Below are 18,489 nucleotides of genomic sequence, written 5' to 3' on the forward strand. Positions count from 1 at the left end.
GACACCGGTGAATCATTTCATTAACGCCACTTATTCTTTCGCTCCACAGCATGTTGATGAAAAATGTGTGTGTGAGCGTTAAGGGAAAGCTAATACGCCGATTTCTGACCCGACGTCTTCCTTTGCAGGACTGTGCGCTGAAAATATTGGCAAGGGTTTGGTTAGATTTAGGGAAAGATTGTAGTTTGGGGGTAAAGTGACTCTCTACTCATCGTGGTTACAGTAATAAATTTCTGAACATGCAGACAGCATCGACTGCACTCTTTGGAGGAAGCTTCAGGTCTGTAAATCGACTGTTTCGGTTCGCCATTTTCACCCACAGCAGGCGGTCTGTTTTTTGGACAAAGCCTCTGAAAACACACATCCTGCTGAGGACCAAACAGCAGACAGAAACAGAAAGAGCGGTTCAGTTTAGCCCTTCCTTCAGGGAAAGGAAGTGTTGAAATTGCGTGCTCTTTTTGACGGTCTGAAAAACCACAGAGTTGTCCTGATTTCTTACAAGACACAAAATAAAGTACTGCATAATGCATTAGTGTCTGTAACGGTGCAGAACCCCCCCCCCCCCCCCGCCGGTAGATCTCTGTGGCTCGTCTTATCCAAAACACGCTTTCGAGGAACACAGTTTTAAACTGCTTGCCAATTGCACCAATGTATCTGTGCGCGACGCTTCAAAGGAAACTCATTTCTCTTTATTTTGCCAGAATCACATGTCCAATTGATTTCCCGGTTCTCCTGCAGTGGGAGCCTCTGGTCACAGAGGCGTTCTCTGCAGACCACATGGAACTGATGCTAATCTAGATAGAGGGAACACTAGGGGGTTGCACTTTCTTCCCCCACCCCTCCTTCCCTCTCTCCCTCTCTCCCTCTCTCCCTCTCTCTCTCTGTTGAAGATTGTACTGATTGTGCTGCAATATGTCGCATGACCAGAACTGGTCAGAACTGCAGACTGAGGCGCAATTTCTCCCTTGCTTATTAAATCAATGGTGTGTGCCTCTTGAAGCAGCAGTGTGGATGTACATGTGTTCATCAGAGCAGTTAACCGCAAGCTGGTTTGACACAGAACAAAGCAAAGGCTTACATGTGGTCCTCATCACACACACACACACACACACACACACACACAAAAACCCTTTGATCCTTCCCGATGCATTTGGCTAATCTCATTCTACGTAGAAATAAAGCAACTCTTTGAATGTGTTATCTGGACATCTATTCAAATAAAAGCTTTGATATTTATGAGGATACCCTCATTAATATTCATGCTCCTAAACTTATGCATGTTTCCTTTTTTTTTTTTTTTGCTGCATTGCCTGTATTTTTTTTTTTTCTTTTTTTTTTAAGAAGAAACTAAATATTTCCTCACTGGGTGCACTGCATGTCCAGACTCAACAATGCTTTCCACAACAGAAGTTGAAGCTGCTTGCGGATGTTTTAGCAGTCCGTGGTTGAGCTTGTCTGAGTGAGGGATCTGCCCCCAGACATTTGCACTACAGTATCCTGCTGACTTGCTCGCTTGCTCACACTGCCATAGAAACAGGGCTCCCGAGTGCAGTGGAGGCTCATTCGGCTCGGGAGCAAGGAAGGGAGAGGATCGGGAGGAGAGAGAGTGAGGGGGGGGGGGAGAAAAAAGAGACAGAGAGGGAAAAAGGAGATCGAGAGGGAGGGAGAAGTGAGAGCGAGAGAGTGAGGGATCAAGAGAGGAAAAGTGAGAGACTGTCACTGGTGAGTACAGAGCTGTCACAGCAGATTGAAGCAGTTGTTACATTTCTGATGCTTTGAGCCTCTTTTGTTTTTTCTCTCTTTCTTCTGTTTGCTTTTGCCGTTTGATTCCTCCGGCTTGATTTCAGCTATGCCGTGAAACAGGTTGCCAGTTTGTTGGGGGCTGTGAGAGGCTGAGACGCTCAGTGCTTCGCTCTCAGATGCAGACAGATGCAGAGCAGCGGCAGATTTCTGTTTGTAAATCAGTCAACCCCGCTGTAACCTCTCAGTTTAGTAATCTTTGTGTATTTACTTTTGAATAATACATGCTGGTATCAAACTACTTCTCTTTTTTCCCCCTCCTCTCTGTATCACACTCTTCTCATTTATGAAGCACCGTGTTAATATTTGATTAGAGTGGATGTCTGCAGCTGCACTTTCCGTCTCTATCTTACACACCTCTGTCCATTACACCGTCTGGACCCCGGTTGCATTGACTTTCCACAGCTTTTTATCAATTATTGAGCAAGTGAACTAATGCTTTATGTTTCGAAGCTCCACCTGTGTGGCAGAGGTGAGGAGGCTCACTCAGCTGCATAGCGTAAAATGTTAAGTCAGGTCACTGCTTCGCTTTGTGTGGATGTGCGTGTTTTCTATTTATGTCTGTGTCTAATTCTATTTGCACAAGCTTGTTTCACTTTTCTTTTTTTTTTTTTTCACCCCGTCCTCCTCCTCCTCGCTCCTGCTGGGTTTGATCAATGTGCATCATGACACTTTGATGAAATGCCAGGGCTGTGGGGCTAATAGGGGAGAGATACAGCAGGATACCCTGTGCCTTGTGTCAGCCTGACTGTGGAGGGAAAATTGTGTTATTCCGATCATCGTCTGCCACATTGTCACTTAGGATTTAGTACTTTGCGTGAGATGATAGGCAAAGATTCCCGTGTTGGATTTATAAAAAAAATAAAGAAATAAAACACTGTTAGAAATCGCTTCTGCAAAGATTTACAACCTGTTCTGTCGAGCTGAGTTTGAATCCTGTTTATGTTTATCTCTGCGGTTCACTTGGATCCCCTGCCTCCCCTCACCTGTTCCTACAGTGCAGTTATATTTTCTTCATCCCCCCTCTGGCAGCAGCAGCAGCAGCAGCAGCAGCAGAACCAGCAGCAGCTTCGGGAGAAGGCTGAATTTGTAAAATCCAGCCACCCTTATCAGTTCTCTGCTGGCTCCTGCCATGACTGGACCCCAGTGGCCCTTCTAGGCAGCCTGTGAATGTACATATGTGTGTCTGATGTTGTGCGTGCTGTGCTCTGCTGCTCTGGATGTGTGCAGATGTACATTGTTTCAAAGCACATTTGTGTGTGGGCCGGCGGTGAGCCGCGTTGACATAATTGTGGGTGATTAGGATAGCCACAGGGGCCTCTTGCTTTTCTTTGTGAGGAGATGCTGGCATTTTGTGTTCTTCCTTTTCTCCTGTGACATGTTTTATGACTTCTTGTTAAAATGTCACTCACTAAAGCTGGACTGTAAAATGTCCCTACGCGGGTGCTTAGCATGTCAACAATAGTGCACAGCGGTGTGAAAAGACCAGTAAAACACCCAGCTGGGGACGCACGGTTGGAGCACAGGGATAAGACAATACTGAGCTCTCTCTCGACCACCTCCAGGCGCAATCTGTTTCAATACAAAACAAACCTGGGCTGAATTTTGACAGCCCTGCAGCACAGATCAATACCCTCATCGTCCATAAGGGGAAATCATTTTGGCCCTGGAAACAGAGTCCATGCTTTAAAGACAATAGTTTCTCATGTTTAGTGCATGCACAATGGCTAATTTTGAATGAAGCAAACAGCAGACCTGTGTGTTTATCACATGGCCAAATGGTGCATCTCTGGGAAAAGGCTCTTCAGGGCAAATGAAATGCAAAATAGTGCTGACAGCTGGCTGGAGCCAATACCCAGATTTTTCAAACAATGCAGCTCTTATCAAATTGTTCAATGAGACTCACATAGACTGAATGAAACACGGTGCATCTGCAACAACAAAAGACGGAACAAAAGTGATGTTGTACAGACCTACAAACACATGATAACACAACTGACTGATAATGGCGACCATTTTCACTTAAAGGAGGCATTTGCGGGTTTTGCTATCGCTACAGAGCTGCTGTTAGGATGAACATCTGGTGACAGTGGAGAAGAAATGTGGCAAGTTCAGCATCAAACTCAGAAGCAGGCGCCGAGGTTAAATACAGACTCTGGCCTCGTTCTTTGTTCAACTGAAGTTAGCACACTGCTTCAAAGGTGTTGTGCAACTGATTGTATGATAAAGAACGCAGAAGCTGGTAAGAAACCATGATTGGTCGAAGAAAAAAAAAAAAAAAATCGCCCTCAATTATTGATCTGATATAAAAGGTTCTGTGGGAGACTTGGGTTTCTGAAACTAAAAGATTGTGATCAGACTGAAAAAGAAGATGCTCTGATGTTGAGCTCCTCCAGCATCAGAGAGGAAGTTCTTCTCCTCACAAATGACCTTTGGCTGGTGGAAATATTGGCTCGCCAAGAGTGCTCCAACCGGCCAACAGACACGTATCATTTTGGCATGATATCCAGCTACTCATGGATTTAAACAGAGGACATGATCCGCTGTTTTTGACTGCCAAGGAAGATGATGGTTCCGAAAAGGCGAAACTGCAGTCAGACAGAGTGTGACGAGTGATGGTGTTTTCCCCTCAAGCGAGAAAAAAGAAAACTTAGTTAATGTCACCAAAATGCCAAAACATTTCAGCACATTCGTTTCTGTTTCCAACAACTGATGATTATATCCCAAACAATTACTGAATTATTTGTAAAATGTTTACAGCCAAAGATTAAGCCATCACGCTGGTTCCAAAAACCTTTTTGTTACTTCGTTATTGCTCAACATCACATGAAATTTAGAGTTTTTTTTTTTACCTATTAAGACATAGATGAGTCTACATTTGGACTCATCGAAGGCTTCAAGATCAATGATTCACTCCTTTCATGTAGGCTCATCTGAATAAAAATATAAACATTCAAATTTAACACCAGACTGGAAATCACAGACTTAAAACAAGTGACAAGCAAATAGCCACAATTGAAAAACTAAATCTCCTGAAAATTTCTTGTAGTTTTTGTTTTTCCCCAGCTCTAAATGTCTCAAATTCAAGTGCTTTTTCACTCCTATTACCAAGTAACATTTCCATTAAATTTCTCAACAAATTATTCTGGAAGTGTTTCATAGTTACAGTTTCTATCTACTGACAAGAAAATAAATGAAATAAAACAAATATGGAACACAGGACTGTCAAGCAATAACGGGGAGCTTAAAAGCTTTTATTTCATTATGAGCTCAGGTATGGCTTCTTACTGTAACTCACATTACAGCTCTATAAGCTTTTACACAACCTGTTGTTGTTGTTGTTGTCAATACTGTGATTTCTCCACTTCAAACACCATCAGCAGAGGAGGTACCGAAACACCCTCGAGGCACTTCTTCACTTTCACTGTTTTCGTCAGTGAACAGAAGAATATAAATTTAGGTTTCCTCAAACGGTTTCCGTTTGAAGAAAAGTCAATAAGGACAATTTCTCTGGTGGAGGTGGAGTGTTTTACAGGAGAAAAAAATGATTTTGTGTGGGATCTGGGGCAAATATATTTAGAAAATGCGATAATTGGCATCACATATGCAACACAGGGAGTTTCAGAGATGCGCAATAGTCAATAATTATTCATCAAGCTGTTGTTGGATAGCTATAGGAAGAAGTGAGCAGATTCAGCTGCTAAATGACTGCAGGTAGTTGGTATCCAGAGCTTGTTTGTTTGGGCCTGATAATGCTCTCCTCACGATAAAACGTTTTGTGCTCGCCATTTTTCTTCTTATCAGCTGAGCTATAATGCATCATGAGGCAACTGGCTTCACTGCACGTGGGCCCCAAATGTCAGGCCTTGGTTTATTCAGCAGAGTCAGTGATGGATGCATCATTTCCTCATGCTGACTTGTTGTTTGCTGCCATCATTCAAAGCCCCCAAGGCCGAAGGTCAGGTCAAACCAAGGTCCTGCCCCCTACCCCTCCAAAAGAAAGCTCATGCACTGACATTTGTGATTGTATGATGGCTCCTTGGAGAGGAAAATTCATGCAAACGTGATAAATTAAATATGAACCTGCATAAAAAAAATATCATAAACAGAGTATTTACATTTATGATCAATACAATTATTAAACAAAACATTGTCAGTATACACAAGTAAAAAGTCATTAAATTAGGCACTTTCACAGAGCGCACACACAGTAAGAGCGATCTCGTCCTCCAATGGAGCTCCTGTAACTCACAGCATTCATTTTGAGACACTTCAGTTCGTGATTGTGTGTTTTTAAAGCAAATTTTGGGCGGCAGGTCAGTGTGTCATCCCCGAGCTCAGTGTAGCTGTGGTGTAACAACAATATTCTACTCAAGAGTCATTTGGCTTGAATGCTAATTGTTCCAATTTGCATCGAAGACAAAACCCAAAACTAAGCTCGACTCAATATGTCGCCCCCCCAGCCCAATCAAATGAAGCTTTATTTGCTTTCTTCCTGAGAGGAAGATGAGACTTTTGTGGTAAATATATCTTTGTGATAAATATAAAAAGGTGCAGTCAGCTTAGGTCAGGATAAGGTGGCTCCGTTGGAAAAGTAAGAAAAATAAAAAGTGTACAAATTAGAATGATGAAACCTTAACCTTGGGGGGGAAAAAAAAAAAAAAAACAACAACCCCAAAATAAACTTACTTAATGAACTTTAGAGACGTGAGATAGAAGAGGTATCTGGCTTCTAATAATTAGCTTTTCCAAACATACAGAGAGGAAACTGAAAAACCAGCCACAATGTGAATTATTTCTTTAAAGTACAATTTCAGCCACCAATGGCTACGTGGCATTATTCATTTAATGTAATGTACAAATATTTATCGCCTCACTCCGTCTTATAAACAAACTATTAAATTGCCTTTGCCCTTGTAGCCTCAGGTAAACAACCACAGAGTTTAATAGGCTCTTAAGAGAATGCCAAAACTTATTAACATTTGTATTACGTTTCCCCCACATATTTTTTGCTGAAACTAATCAGCGATATTAAAAAGCTATAGCATCCTCCCACTCTGCACATCACTCACACCCTCTCTGTACACACGACAAGGTGGCTGCTTGACATATTTATTTGTCATGATTAACAGCGCAATAATTCAGGGAAATGAACCATTTCTGAGAGGTACAAAAGCTTTCATCGTGCAATACCAAGCGTTTGTCTGTAATGGATGTAGCATGCGCATCCATTTAAAATCCCTGGTGGTGAAAATTACTGAGACTGAAAACGAGCTTAAGCTATTTTCACAGAGGCGGGCAGGAGCCTCTCAAGTTTTATTGCGATATCCGTGGAAATTAAAGTATCCCTACAGTGGCACCTAGAAAGCGTGGGCCAGATCGATAAAGGTTCTCCGCTATTGTAATGCCGTAAATTGTGCACGCTTATTGTTTGATTTCATCACGCGGTCCACCTGTTCCCAAGTTCGTGTATTATAACGGTTTAAACTCTAAAACTACAATACTCTTTGGCTCCAGATATAAAACAAAGCATGTGACTCCCTAATATTTATAGCTCTGTGCTGTAAAAATCCATTAGTTACAGAATGATAAGGCCCATCTCTGAGACAAGGCGGCAGGGGATGATGGATCAGACAGGGTGCAGCTGTAGCTCAGCTCAGGTGGTTGGAGAACGGCACGGTACCTAACTGACATCCAGGGCGATGATGAGGGGACTCAAGATCACAGGCTCCTAACTGTCACGGCTCTGGGTTACAAAGTGAGACTGAATTTAAGTGAGCAGATCCAAAGACCTCACCTTGTATTTTATGTCCAGCATCAATGTAGGGAGGAGTGTGTACTTCAGATAAATTTGCAGTAATTCTGTCTGCACATGTCACAAACCATTTTCAGTGCTTCGTCTGAAAGTCCAAAATTCCTGGAGTGTATTTCACAGCTTCCTGACAATCCATCACCCACCACCAGAGCTGCTCTGTTGGAGCACAGGACTGGAGCCCGGATGTTAGATTAGCGTGCAGCCGGGCCAGCTGTCAAGGGACCCCAGATCTCTGCAGCTCCAGTGTTTTATTTAGTTTTTGGTGATTAATAATTAACATTTTTGTGTAGAAATTTGTTCCAGCAAAGTACAACGTCAGCCGAGGCAGGTCATGTTGCATTAAGCTGTGTTGTTATGTAGATGAACTCTGTGTTCAACTTCCAAGCCTCTAATTGGATTTTATAATTGTTTAGACCTCAAACTAAAACACAATTCTCTCCATGACGCTTCACCTCAGCCAGCTAAAGTCACATTCTATGCAACCTTTTCTTAAAGACACTAAAATTAGTTGGTTATCGCAATCCGGTCTTACTCGAGTTTCTACCCGAAGATGAAAAGAAACAAGTTTATATTCTTGAAGATTTTATATATTATAGATTATATCGTTTTTTAAAAAGAAAAAAATAGTAAAAAATTAATTTTAAATAGAAATGCTCCCGAGATGTCCAGAACAAAAAGATACATGTAGACAATCTGAGCTGTTTTCTGCTCAGAGGTTGACTGAGGCTAACCATCCGTAGATTGGAGTTCACTTACTGCTTTTTAGGCGACAGCTCTTAAATATGCAAAGGTGATTTTCTTTTCTTTTTTTTTATTTTGGACCTCCAGAGAGTGGAGTAGAAGATTTCCCGACAGACAAATAGCTGATGCATTTTTTATTTAGGTAAATAAGACAAATCTTCAGTGTCTCGTGGGCAATAGGATTGAAGCTGAAGACATCTCACTCAGCACGGCTTGATTTACTCCATCTGTACTTTGTGTAATTTACACTTTGCTTTCACAGAAAGTTGATTGAAGTCATACTTAATAACCATAACTGTAAATACAGAGCTATATTTACATATATTAATGATGTATGAGGACTTTTTATGGAAGTTATACAACATTAATGTAGTTTAAAGTCTGGCTTTAGTTGGCTGGTTTCAATATCTGATCTTTCCAGAGTAGAGTTTGATGTCAGTGGAGATGAGACATTTAAATGATTTAAACTATTGATAAATCTGCCAAATATTTTTTTTTTCATTAGCAACTCCAAAAGCATGAGGAGAGGAGGTTAAATCCACGGTTTTATCTGACACGCCTAAGATTAAAAGATAGCCACATCATATAATGCTGATTTGAGAAGCAATGAATTCTTATTTTTCTGTTGCTGTCTCTTTAGTGTCAAATGATAGAAAGAATTGTTATTTTGATTTTAATGTGCTGAGAGCAAAAACACACTTTCATCATGACGGTTTTTAATCCTTTTATCTTTTGTGTATTTTTAACCAAAATTCTTCTCCATCGGGTGTTTGATTGATTTACAGTAAATCAATATCCTTTTGTGACTCGCTTCAGGGAAGGCACAATGCAGATTAAGAGTTAATGAGTAACAGATTGATTTTTGCAGAAGCCTACAACTCTCACACCAGTCATGTGAAATGCAAATGCGCAAACATCTACTACTAAGATTTCTTTTTCTTCGAAGGTTTATTTGCTGATGAACAGGCCTGTGAAGGTCTGCAATCTCTTTTCAGTGTTTGCACTCCTGCGAACTGACCCCCCCCACGTTGAATAAAGGCAACCTGGCACGTGGAGATAGGGGCTCCTGGTCAACAAGCAGGCTAATTGTGTGATATGACCAGATGCTAACACTGGACTGAGCCCGACAAGGCCCCCCCCCATGGGAGGGCCGCCTGCCCCACATGGCTTCTGACTGGCGACAAGATGGAGAATGTGCTCGGGCCAAAATGCTTTGAATTTTTCTGATGAGATTAATACAGCTTTCCTGGATGGAAGTCAACTTTTTTTTTTTTTTTTTGATTGGTTGGAGGAGTTGAAGATGTGGAGGAGGAGAGAGGCTGCACTTTGATTAACTCCGCACTTGAGAAGGAGATAACAGCTTTCTGAGAGTCTCTCTTGGGGGGATTATTGAGCACAATGTATGAACCCTCTGAAGTCCATTAGCAAAGTCAAATCATTACATTGTGAGACTGTGGGAACAAAAGGCGTCAAATATAAGCAGCTTCTGGGTGGCTGAAAATTCATTTAAAATTTGTTGATTTTTTCAAATAAACCTCACAAATCAGGCAGAAGGACAATCGTACATCATTCTGTAACTGTTATATGAGTGACGTTTGAGGAAGTTTTTAAATAGCCCAGCACTGTAAGCTACTTTGTTAATGTCCAGAAAGTGGGTGGCAATATTTCACAACTGCAGGGGGGGGGGGGTGATTAGAAAAAAGAAAGAAAGAAGAAAGCCACCTGAAACTGCAGAAATCGTAAAAAGTAATATCTGGGAAATAGTCCTAGTCCCCGTAGGAAAGCTCTCTGATAGCTCAGTGTAGAATCAGGTATTAGCATGTTGTGATCTGGTCACAGCTGTCGATTTTAATGAGGTGGCAGGTCGTTATTAATTCTAATATCCGCCATGTCTCCCCTGATTCATGTTGGCTAGCCAGAGCCAACACACTGTGGGGGTTTAATAAGGCGCTGCGAATCTGATGAAGTCATTTTAAAATGAAGTTGAAACAAAGGTCATGCAGTCATAAATTATTAGGTCACTGAGTTTTATGGTGATTTCGCGGCGTTTGATGCCGTCTTATGAGGATTTTTCTGGTTTATTTTTCTGTATAGGTACCCACATCTTAAATACCTTTTAAATGTATTCAAGATCCATAAAGTTCGAGACTCTTAGCTTGTAGGTTTCCTGGTGGATAGTTAGCGAAGGGCATTGTCCATAAAATGTGGCTATTAGGCATTTAGCCTAGCGTAAAGGCTGGAATCAACGTGAGACAGCTAGACTGACTTGGTCCAAAAGTGTTAGTCTGAAGCTCTACAGCTAAAGAATTAGTTCAGACGGAGACATCAGACAGCAAATAAATAAAACGGATGAATCACGTTTTTATATACGGTACTTGCTAACAGGTGACCAGCATCATCCAGGTGTTTAAGGTTAAACTGTTATTCTCCAATAGAAACTCTGACAGCACCCTCCCAGCATCAGTGAACAGCTTTATCTTGAAGTTCATGTCATGTTCAAGTTCGTGCTCAGATTCATTGAGAACAGAACAGCTTTAAAACTTACAGCAGAAGCATTTGAAGAGTCAATTCTTGAAATGTATAAATAATAATGATGATAAAAAGTGCCTTTGCTCTGAACAGTTCTCAGGTGGCCAGCGGCACAATCATACTATAAAATTGAGAATCGATTTTACAGCAAATGAAACTTAAAAGTTTCTTGTCTTTATTTAAACTGACACACACCACACTGTACAATCTTAAGCTTTTGGAAAGTATAGATACCATATTAGGATAGGATATTGATTTACTGTAAATCAATCAAACACCCGATGGAGAAGAATTTTGGTTAAAATACACAAAAGCATTTGTATTCAAGCGGCAAAAGGTTATCCTTTTGTGACAGTTTGAGAAATTTGAGAGTTTCCCAAACAACATGTCTATGCTACACATTTCGCAGCCCTTCACCAACAGACAGCTCTAAAAGATGTTAACATATTTGCCATTGACAGAATACATTGGCCTTGACAGGCAGACTGAAGGATTGAGCTGAAAAACAATCCATCTAAAAATGATTTAAAGTGGATATCATGGAGGAGCAGCATCTTCTGATGCATCTGACGTAACCCCCAATATTCAGCTTTCTATGTGTTGTGTTGTTTAACTTTAGGGCCAACACAGCTGTCTGTGTGGAGGTTTACTGTTTTGCGCAGATTTTAATTATGGATAATTTCCCCATAAACAATCTTTGTGAAGTGCGATAGTATAATGTTTTCACGTCCACTAATTCCTCCTCTCACCTCAGGATGAGCTTCCGGGGTCTACAACCTCACTTCACGTGTGCTGGGGCTTTAGGATTTGGGGATCTGGAGGATTATGGGATTTTCTGATCACTCCAAAAAAGGCACCAAGGGATACAGTAATCCAAAAATGGATGAGGTGCCCACATCAAGATGAGAGTGTATTATTTTCCTGCTTTAGGGAAAGAAGACAGAGAAGGCACCACTTACAGCTTTGAAGCAAGTGTGTTTGGGAAAAATGTACAATTTAAAGGAGATTGTTGTGAACTACAAAGCCTTTTTCGTGCCGAAATCATTTGCACACTTTTACAATTTTGTTAGGTGTCATTGCTCGTTAAAGTAAATTTATTTTGAACCAGTTCAAATTTTCTTTGTAAATTGCAGCCATAAATAACGAGTCAACTGTACACGAGCCTCTTAAACTTAATATTCAGGCAAGAGAATGTCTTAATTCAGGTGCCAGAAGGTGTTTTGAGGAAGTTTATCATTTGGAATGTGACGGAAATCTCAAATGACAGCAATTCTAACCTTAACTAATATACCTTGACATGTTTCTAGCAGCTCTCGTCTTGTTTCTGCAGATATATCAGATGTCACAGGCACACAAGTAAATTGTACGCTACAGTACAAACACTCACCACCATCCTCAGACATCTGCTTTTACATAAACGAGGCCCACCGTTGCCAAAATGACTGAGTGATCGTTTTATAGCTATTGATCAGTGAGAATAACTGCAAACTATATGGAAGTTATCATCATCATACGGAGAGCTGCTGAATCGAACGTTTCAGCCGGGCCCTCCCAAGAGTTATAAATATTATCTTTGGGCTTTCAACCTCGCTTAGAAAAACTGACACACTGAATTTAAGGAGGAACACCACACTACGTTGTTTTTCGCTCCCGCTCACATATTCACACAGTCATCACTGTGTGTACATCTTCCTATTGTTCGTAACAGTGCGTCCATGCATGTCTGGGTTTGGCCAATTCATACAGTGGACCTGATAAAATGAAGTCTGGGGACAATAATATTTGATAATTACGGTCCTGTTGGTTTACATTTTACTCTTTTTCTGTTTGCTTTTTATGTGTATAAACCGATGTATGTTCAAACATCCATTTCTTACTGAAACCCTCCCAGAGATTTCATAATATTCTAATTACATCAGTAATTACATCTTTTCAAAAATAAGCTACAAAGCTTTTTTTTTTTTTTTGCACCCAGCTGGAAACAAATTTACTTCACCTGTAAAGTGTCACATTTTACATGGGAGTCTACGTGGGATCGACTCAAGTGGAAAAAGATTTTTGGTCACCACCATGTTGGATGCATTTTTCAGCTCCGGACATTGCTGCTTGCTCATACATATCTGGTGATCGCGAAAATATTTGCAGTTGGCAAACAGCAGGGCGATGGCTATGTACTAACACTCCCCCACAGAAGTGTACACCAGACAGCTTCTCATAACCAAGCGGCACTGCTGCTGTGCGGCCACCCCTTAAGGGCAACGGCCAAAGCCCCACTGAAGCAGTACTTTTTCAGTCTCTCAGTCAGATGGAGCTCCTGTGGACACACCTCCAGCAGAATTTCAAGGTGTTGGTGTCCAAGTATTCACCAAAAGAATTAATTGCAATTTTAGAAACACCAGGTTTTCCTGTTCATGCTTGAGTAAATAAATGCAGCTCCTCGTTTCCAGCTGATGGCTATGAATTATCCTGTCATATTTTATCAGCTTTAAATAGTGAGTGGAAGCAAAACTCCACGAGTTGGGTCACAAGTCTTTCTGTAGTTGACTTATTCGTCTTTTCAGTCGATAAGTTTGAAAAATGAAAGCTACTAAAACGCATCTTTTATATATACATGGCAGCGGTAATGATAGAGAACTGCAGCTGAAGCCACCAAGGCAAGATGTCATGCACGTGATGAATAATTTAGAAGACATGAAAATACAGGAACAGCACTTTGGCTGATGTTATCCTACGAGTACCAACTCTTGATGGTCTGGAAGTCCAAAAATACTTGGACAAGTAGGAGTGGAGTTAGATTTTTGCTGCAATGCTCACATTGTCCACAGGATTTAAGGATGAGGAACAAATGGAGTTTGGCCAACATAGTGCTGTCTAACAAAAGATCGGCTGGAGATGTTGGAGTCTTCCCAAAAATAAAGAGCATGACTTAGCTGTTCCTGCCCCCCCCCCCCAACCCCCTTACATCGGAAAAAACACGAGATTACGACTTTATTGATTTCATGAGCTCAGAGTCAAAGTGTCCGTGTTTACAGGTTTATGTGGAGCGGATAAACAGTTTGTGTGCTTCAGCGCGCACTGACGGCTTCAGAGAAATGATGTGTTAAATTTATTATGCTTTTAAATTAAACAGGCATAACACTATGTGGCTGATCACAATAATTTCATGGCTTTTGTAGTTAAAATGTCCTCAAATGAACTGCTTTGATATACAGAAACATGTTTTGTTTTTGTTTTTTTTGATTATGCACATGCATCCTTAATTGTAACTACGAGCGGATTTAAGTCATCAAATCTAGTGTTGTGAAGGTGGGATAGACTGCTAGCAGAGATAATGTGTAATCCATTATATTCATATAATATGAACATAATATCTATTATATGTTTCTTATACATTTGAATATGGCCATAAGGTTAAAGCTAAATATTAATCTGGGGTAGACACATGCACAGAAAAATAAATATATTTGTACTGCTCCTTACATGACTGCATGAAATATGAAGTTTACCAAAGACTGTAACATATGACACACTCAAATTTCAGCTTGTGTAGCCTCTTCACAAACAGCACTTTGATCAGCGTGAGCGGACTTTCCACGCTGAAGATAAATCAATGACAGCAAACAGAGATATTGCATATCCTCTCTAATGACCAGGTTACCATGGAAACCAGGTTAGATTTGAAAGCAATGGAAAGAAAAAAGATTTTTTTTTTTTTTAAATACAAGGCCCCTGAGTTCCTTTTGCTCTCTGACTCCACTCCAAAACAAACGTTAATTAAATTTGCGCGTCCTCAGAAACACCTGATAACATACGGCTCAGGCTTTGTGACCAAATGAAACCAACATTGCGCTGAGATGCAGAAGTAGCATCGGAGAGAGCAGGCACCATTTGCATGGGGCAGAGCACAGAATAGTGATTTAAAGCACCAGAACCGACCACACATGTATGTTTTGTTTTTTTTTTTTAAATGAGCTAACCACGTTTCACACATCGTTGCCTCAGTGCCGTGCCCTTCGCACCTTGGACGCAGCACACCTGAAGGAACATTACAGTTGAACTGAATTAGCCCCCCAGATATTGATTGTGAAAGTTTTTGTTTTGTTTTTTATTTCCAGTGTGAGAGAAAAACAAAATGACACTTTTGATTGACTGCAGGATAGTGACCGTCTACTGTTTACTCTTCTGTAATAAAGCCCAGCCCAGAGGTCAGTCTAGCCTCACACTGTCAGGATGGCTTAAGCCCAATGGGAGTAATGTTCACACAGCTCTGCTCCATTACCCATTCGTCTGAAGAGGAAGAACAATGGCTTTCCTTTCACTCTCTATTTATTTAATGTTCACGACTGGCTCTCTGTCTCTGTCTTGCTATTGCTGCATCATTAGGTCTCTGCATATACAGAACAGTTCTCTCAACACAAGAAGGCAGAGACCAGAGGAAATGAGAAATTACAAACGTGCCTCTTTCGGCTCTTCTATTGTTTTCAGTCATTACTGTAAGTACAATTTCAGGGCAGGAGTTGTCTCGTTAACGTTGTTGCAGTAACTAGACAAATGACTACTGTACTATACAAATGCAAGAGCTCTGATTACCATAGAAACAGCCTCTTTTTATATCAGTTATGGCATCTGTCAAACAGACTGCAGATGAGGTGTTTTTAGAAAAAACATTGGACATTATTGCTACCTAAAGATTTCTGCTACTATTCTGATGCAACACATGAAAAGGTTTCAGTTCTGCAGTTATAGACGTCTTTGTTTCCTTTGATTAAATTAAAACAACTGTTGCGCCAAATGCGTGGCTTGTGACACGTAACTCACACTGAGCCGACAATTTGCGCCATTATTTGAACTCCTTCTGTGAGCCATAACTGACATATTTTTAGATTTAATATTGGTTGCACTTTCAAAGGCTAGCTTTATTTGAAAATGCATGAGATTGAATGCCCATAAGTCCACTCATAAATAATAAAAAAGATGCGCCTTAAAGAGGGCGAAATCCTGACTGCAAATAAAAATAGTTAAAAGCTTGGTCTGCATACATTAAAAGGTGCTTACATTGCCACAGCATCTGCAAATATAAGGTAAATAAACTCAATAAATACGGATGGAGCCCCACCCCCCCCCCTTTTTTTTTTTTTTAAAACCAGGCTGTGAAAACTCCTGTCGTAGTCATTACTTCGCTCTTAAAGCTCCTGCTGTGGTGGGAAAAGTAAAACATTCTCAAGTCATTTGCTCTGCTCTACTCAAACACAAATATCTGACCTGTTAACACATTTTGTGGCGACAGATAGTCTACGCAGTGTGTTTACAGATGCAGTTGCAGCACCAAGGAGCAGGGCCAGATTCAATTTGCCGGGACGGTGAAGAAGGAGTCAGCCAGAGACAGTCCAGTCAAGATGAAGCTTTGCAAAGAGCTCTGTGAAAATTTGGATGACACTGGGAGGCAGAGGCCGCGGACAGCTGAGAAATCCTCCTCAGGCATAAATCCTCCAGACTTGAAATCCTGTCTGCTGCTTGGCTAAGCTGTAAAGTCGCCTTCATGGACACTCCATTTAGCATGAATTTTGAACATGAAAGCTGCTAGTTTCTGCAATAGGTGCTTTTGGGTCATTTAAGGATACCTTTAACATTAAAGGACCTGTTTGTCATGCAACCATTTATGTACATTAGTGATTTAGTGTTGGTAGAATTTCCTTCAAGTAATTTTTACTTTCCTTTGATTCCTTTGATTGATGATTACAGATTAAAAAAAAAAAAAAAGAAGATTGTACTGCAGATGACAACCCAAAATAATAATAATAAGTCCAAGGAACGCAGTTTTACCTGAGAGTTCACGGACTTGTTGATGCTCCTATTTTAAAGGTTGAGCCAAGTAGATATGAGAAAAGAGCTGATTCGATGAGCCTTGAAGCAGTTTCCTGTTATCTTTGGAGTATTTTCATGCAGGCCACTGAGACTCTCCTCAGTGTGGGTTATTGCAGATAAATCGAAGCAATCAGACGCCGCAGAAAGAACACTCCAGCAAAAATTTTGTGAGTTTAATTCAATCCTGGCTGAAACTTTGCAGTGAGGAAAACAGAGTATCATCTGCTCAAATATGTTTGCATTAAAACAGGAGTGGAGTGACTCTGCTGAGCGTCCCAAAGGCAGAAGGCAGAAATACAGAGCTGTATGGTTTCTGTGTTTGTTCCTTTGTCCCTCAGTCCCCATGAATCCTTACAGAGTGCTTGTCAGCATTCCTGGTGCATCTCCAGGTCTTTGTATGCTGCTTGTTCCCCAGGAAGCTTATTCACCATATGAGAAAATAAACGAGTTTGACTCTGTGTGGCGCTTTTTGGTTTTTTTAATAATCTGTTTCATGTTATCAGTCCCAGAGTAAGCACTGACATTTTGACTCTATCCCCATGAGTCATTTTTTTAATTCAGATTTTTTTTTAGCATTCCTCAGAGTATTAGTTTTATCTCTAATGTGAAAAATGTAATTTTGCATGTGCATGCCCACTGTTGAATTATACTTACATTACAATGCTACAATGCATTCTCATCCTTTGTCTGAGCTGAAGACTAATGGAGGTTACTTCAATATTTATGAAGTACGTCTCTTCTTGGCTCGACCTCATTCTTATATAAAAACCACTGATTTAGCACAACGCCCTTGATATCATGTCCTAATAGAATGTCTCCCTCTGTCTCTCCTCTCTTACCCTTGTGATCACCATCTGTTTGTCCATATTGTGTGATCCTCTGTTTCTGGTCCCTGTGGCTCATCACCAGACGCTACTTTTGGCCTCCTGCTCGGTGTGCTTGTGCTCTGCGGCCTGGCTCTGCTCGGCCTTCTTACAGTCATCTCCTGGAAGCTGTGCTGGGTGCCTTGGCGGACTAAGGCCCATTTCCCTGGTCCATCCCTCACCCCTGCCTGTGGCCCAGAGCACTGCCCGCTCCAGCAGCATCTCCTGCTGCCCAGTTCCCAGCAGCCGCCAGTGACCATGGCAACGGAGAAGGTGAAGGACCCCGCAGGCTCATTGGGTTTCCTGGAGGCAGCGGTGAAGATAAGCCATACATCTCCAGATATCCCCACCGATGTGCAGCTCTCCATGAGGGAGCACTTCCTGCGCCGCACGCAACGCATGCAGAGACAAACCACTGAGCCGACTTCCTCCACTCGGTTAGTCACATTCTCCCTGTTTGCCATGTGATGAGGCCATCCATGTGTAAATATGCTTGCGGATACATACAAACATGCATGCATGCACACGAGAATTTAAGACCATCATGTGGAGCCAGCACCAAATATCCTTAATATATAGCTAATGAGGGTGGATAGTTTCTATCTCGCCAATCTGGTGTCCACAGAGTTAGTTATAAAAAATCCTGTGGATTGTGTTGCTCCCTGCCTCAGAGCAATGTCTTTGCAGGTCATTATGCTAAAGCTAATTACATGTGATGGGTTCTTCATGAGAATTCACGAAAGAAAAAGGAAGAATAGAAATCTGTTGGCTGAACTGCACATTTTCCCATCTTAATAAGTAAGTAGCACCCCTCAAGTTGGCTGTTGTCCTTTAAAGGCACATTTGTGATGCAACTGAAGAAGTGAAAAAACAAAA

The 18,489-nt window shown here is 41.2% G+C and overlaps 1 protein-coding gene across 2 annotated transcripts in view; it reads left to right on the forward strand.

Moving 5' to 3' along the window:
- syt6a (synaptotagmin VIa) overlaps positions 1-18,489 on the forward strand; it is a 50,545-nt gene that overhangs the window by 21,006 nt on the left and 11,050 nt on the right. For both annotated transcript variants that reach the window (XM_029506659.1, XM_029506658.1), the window contains one exon: positions 17,660-18,050. In XM_029506659.1, the coding sequence (XP_029362519.1) occupies positions 17,660-18,050 (391 nt within the window). The remainder of the gene's footprint in view (positions 1-17,659; positions 18,051-18,489) is intronic.

Source organism: Echeneis naucrates, chromosome 7, assembly GCF_900963305.1.
Source record: "Echeneis naucrates chromosome 7, fEcheNa1.1, whole genome shotgun sequence".
NCBI classification, from domain to species: domain Eukaryota; kingdom Metazoa; phylum Chordata; class Actinopteri; order Carangiformes; family Echeneidae; genus Echeneis; species Echeneis naucrates.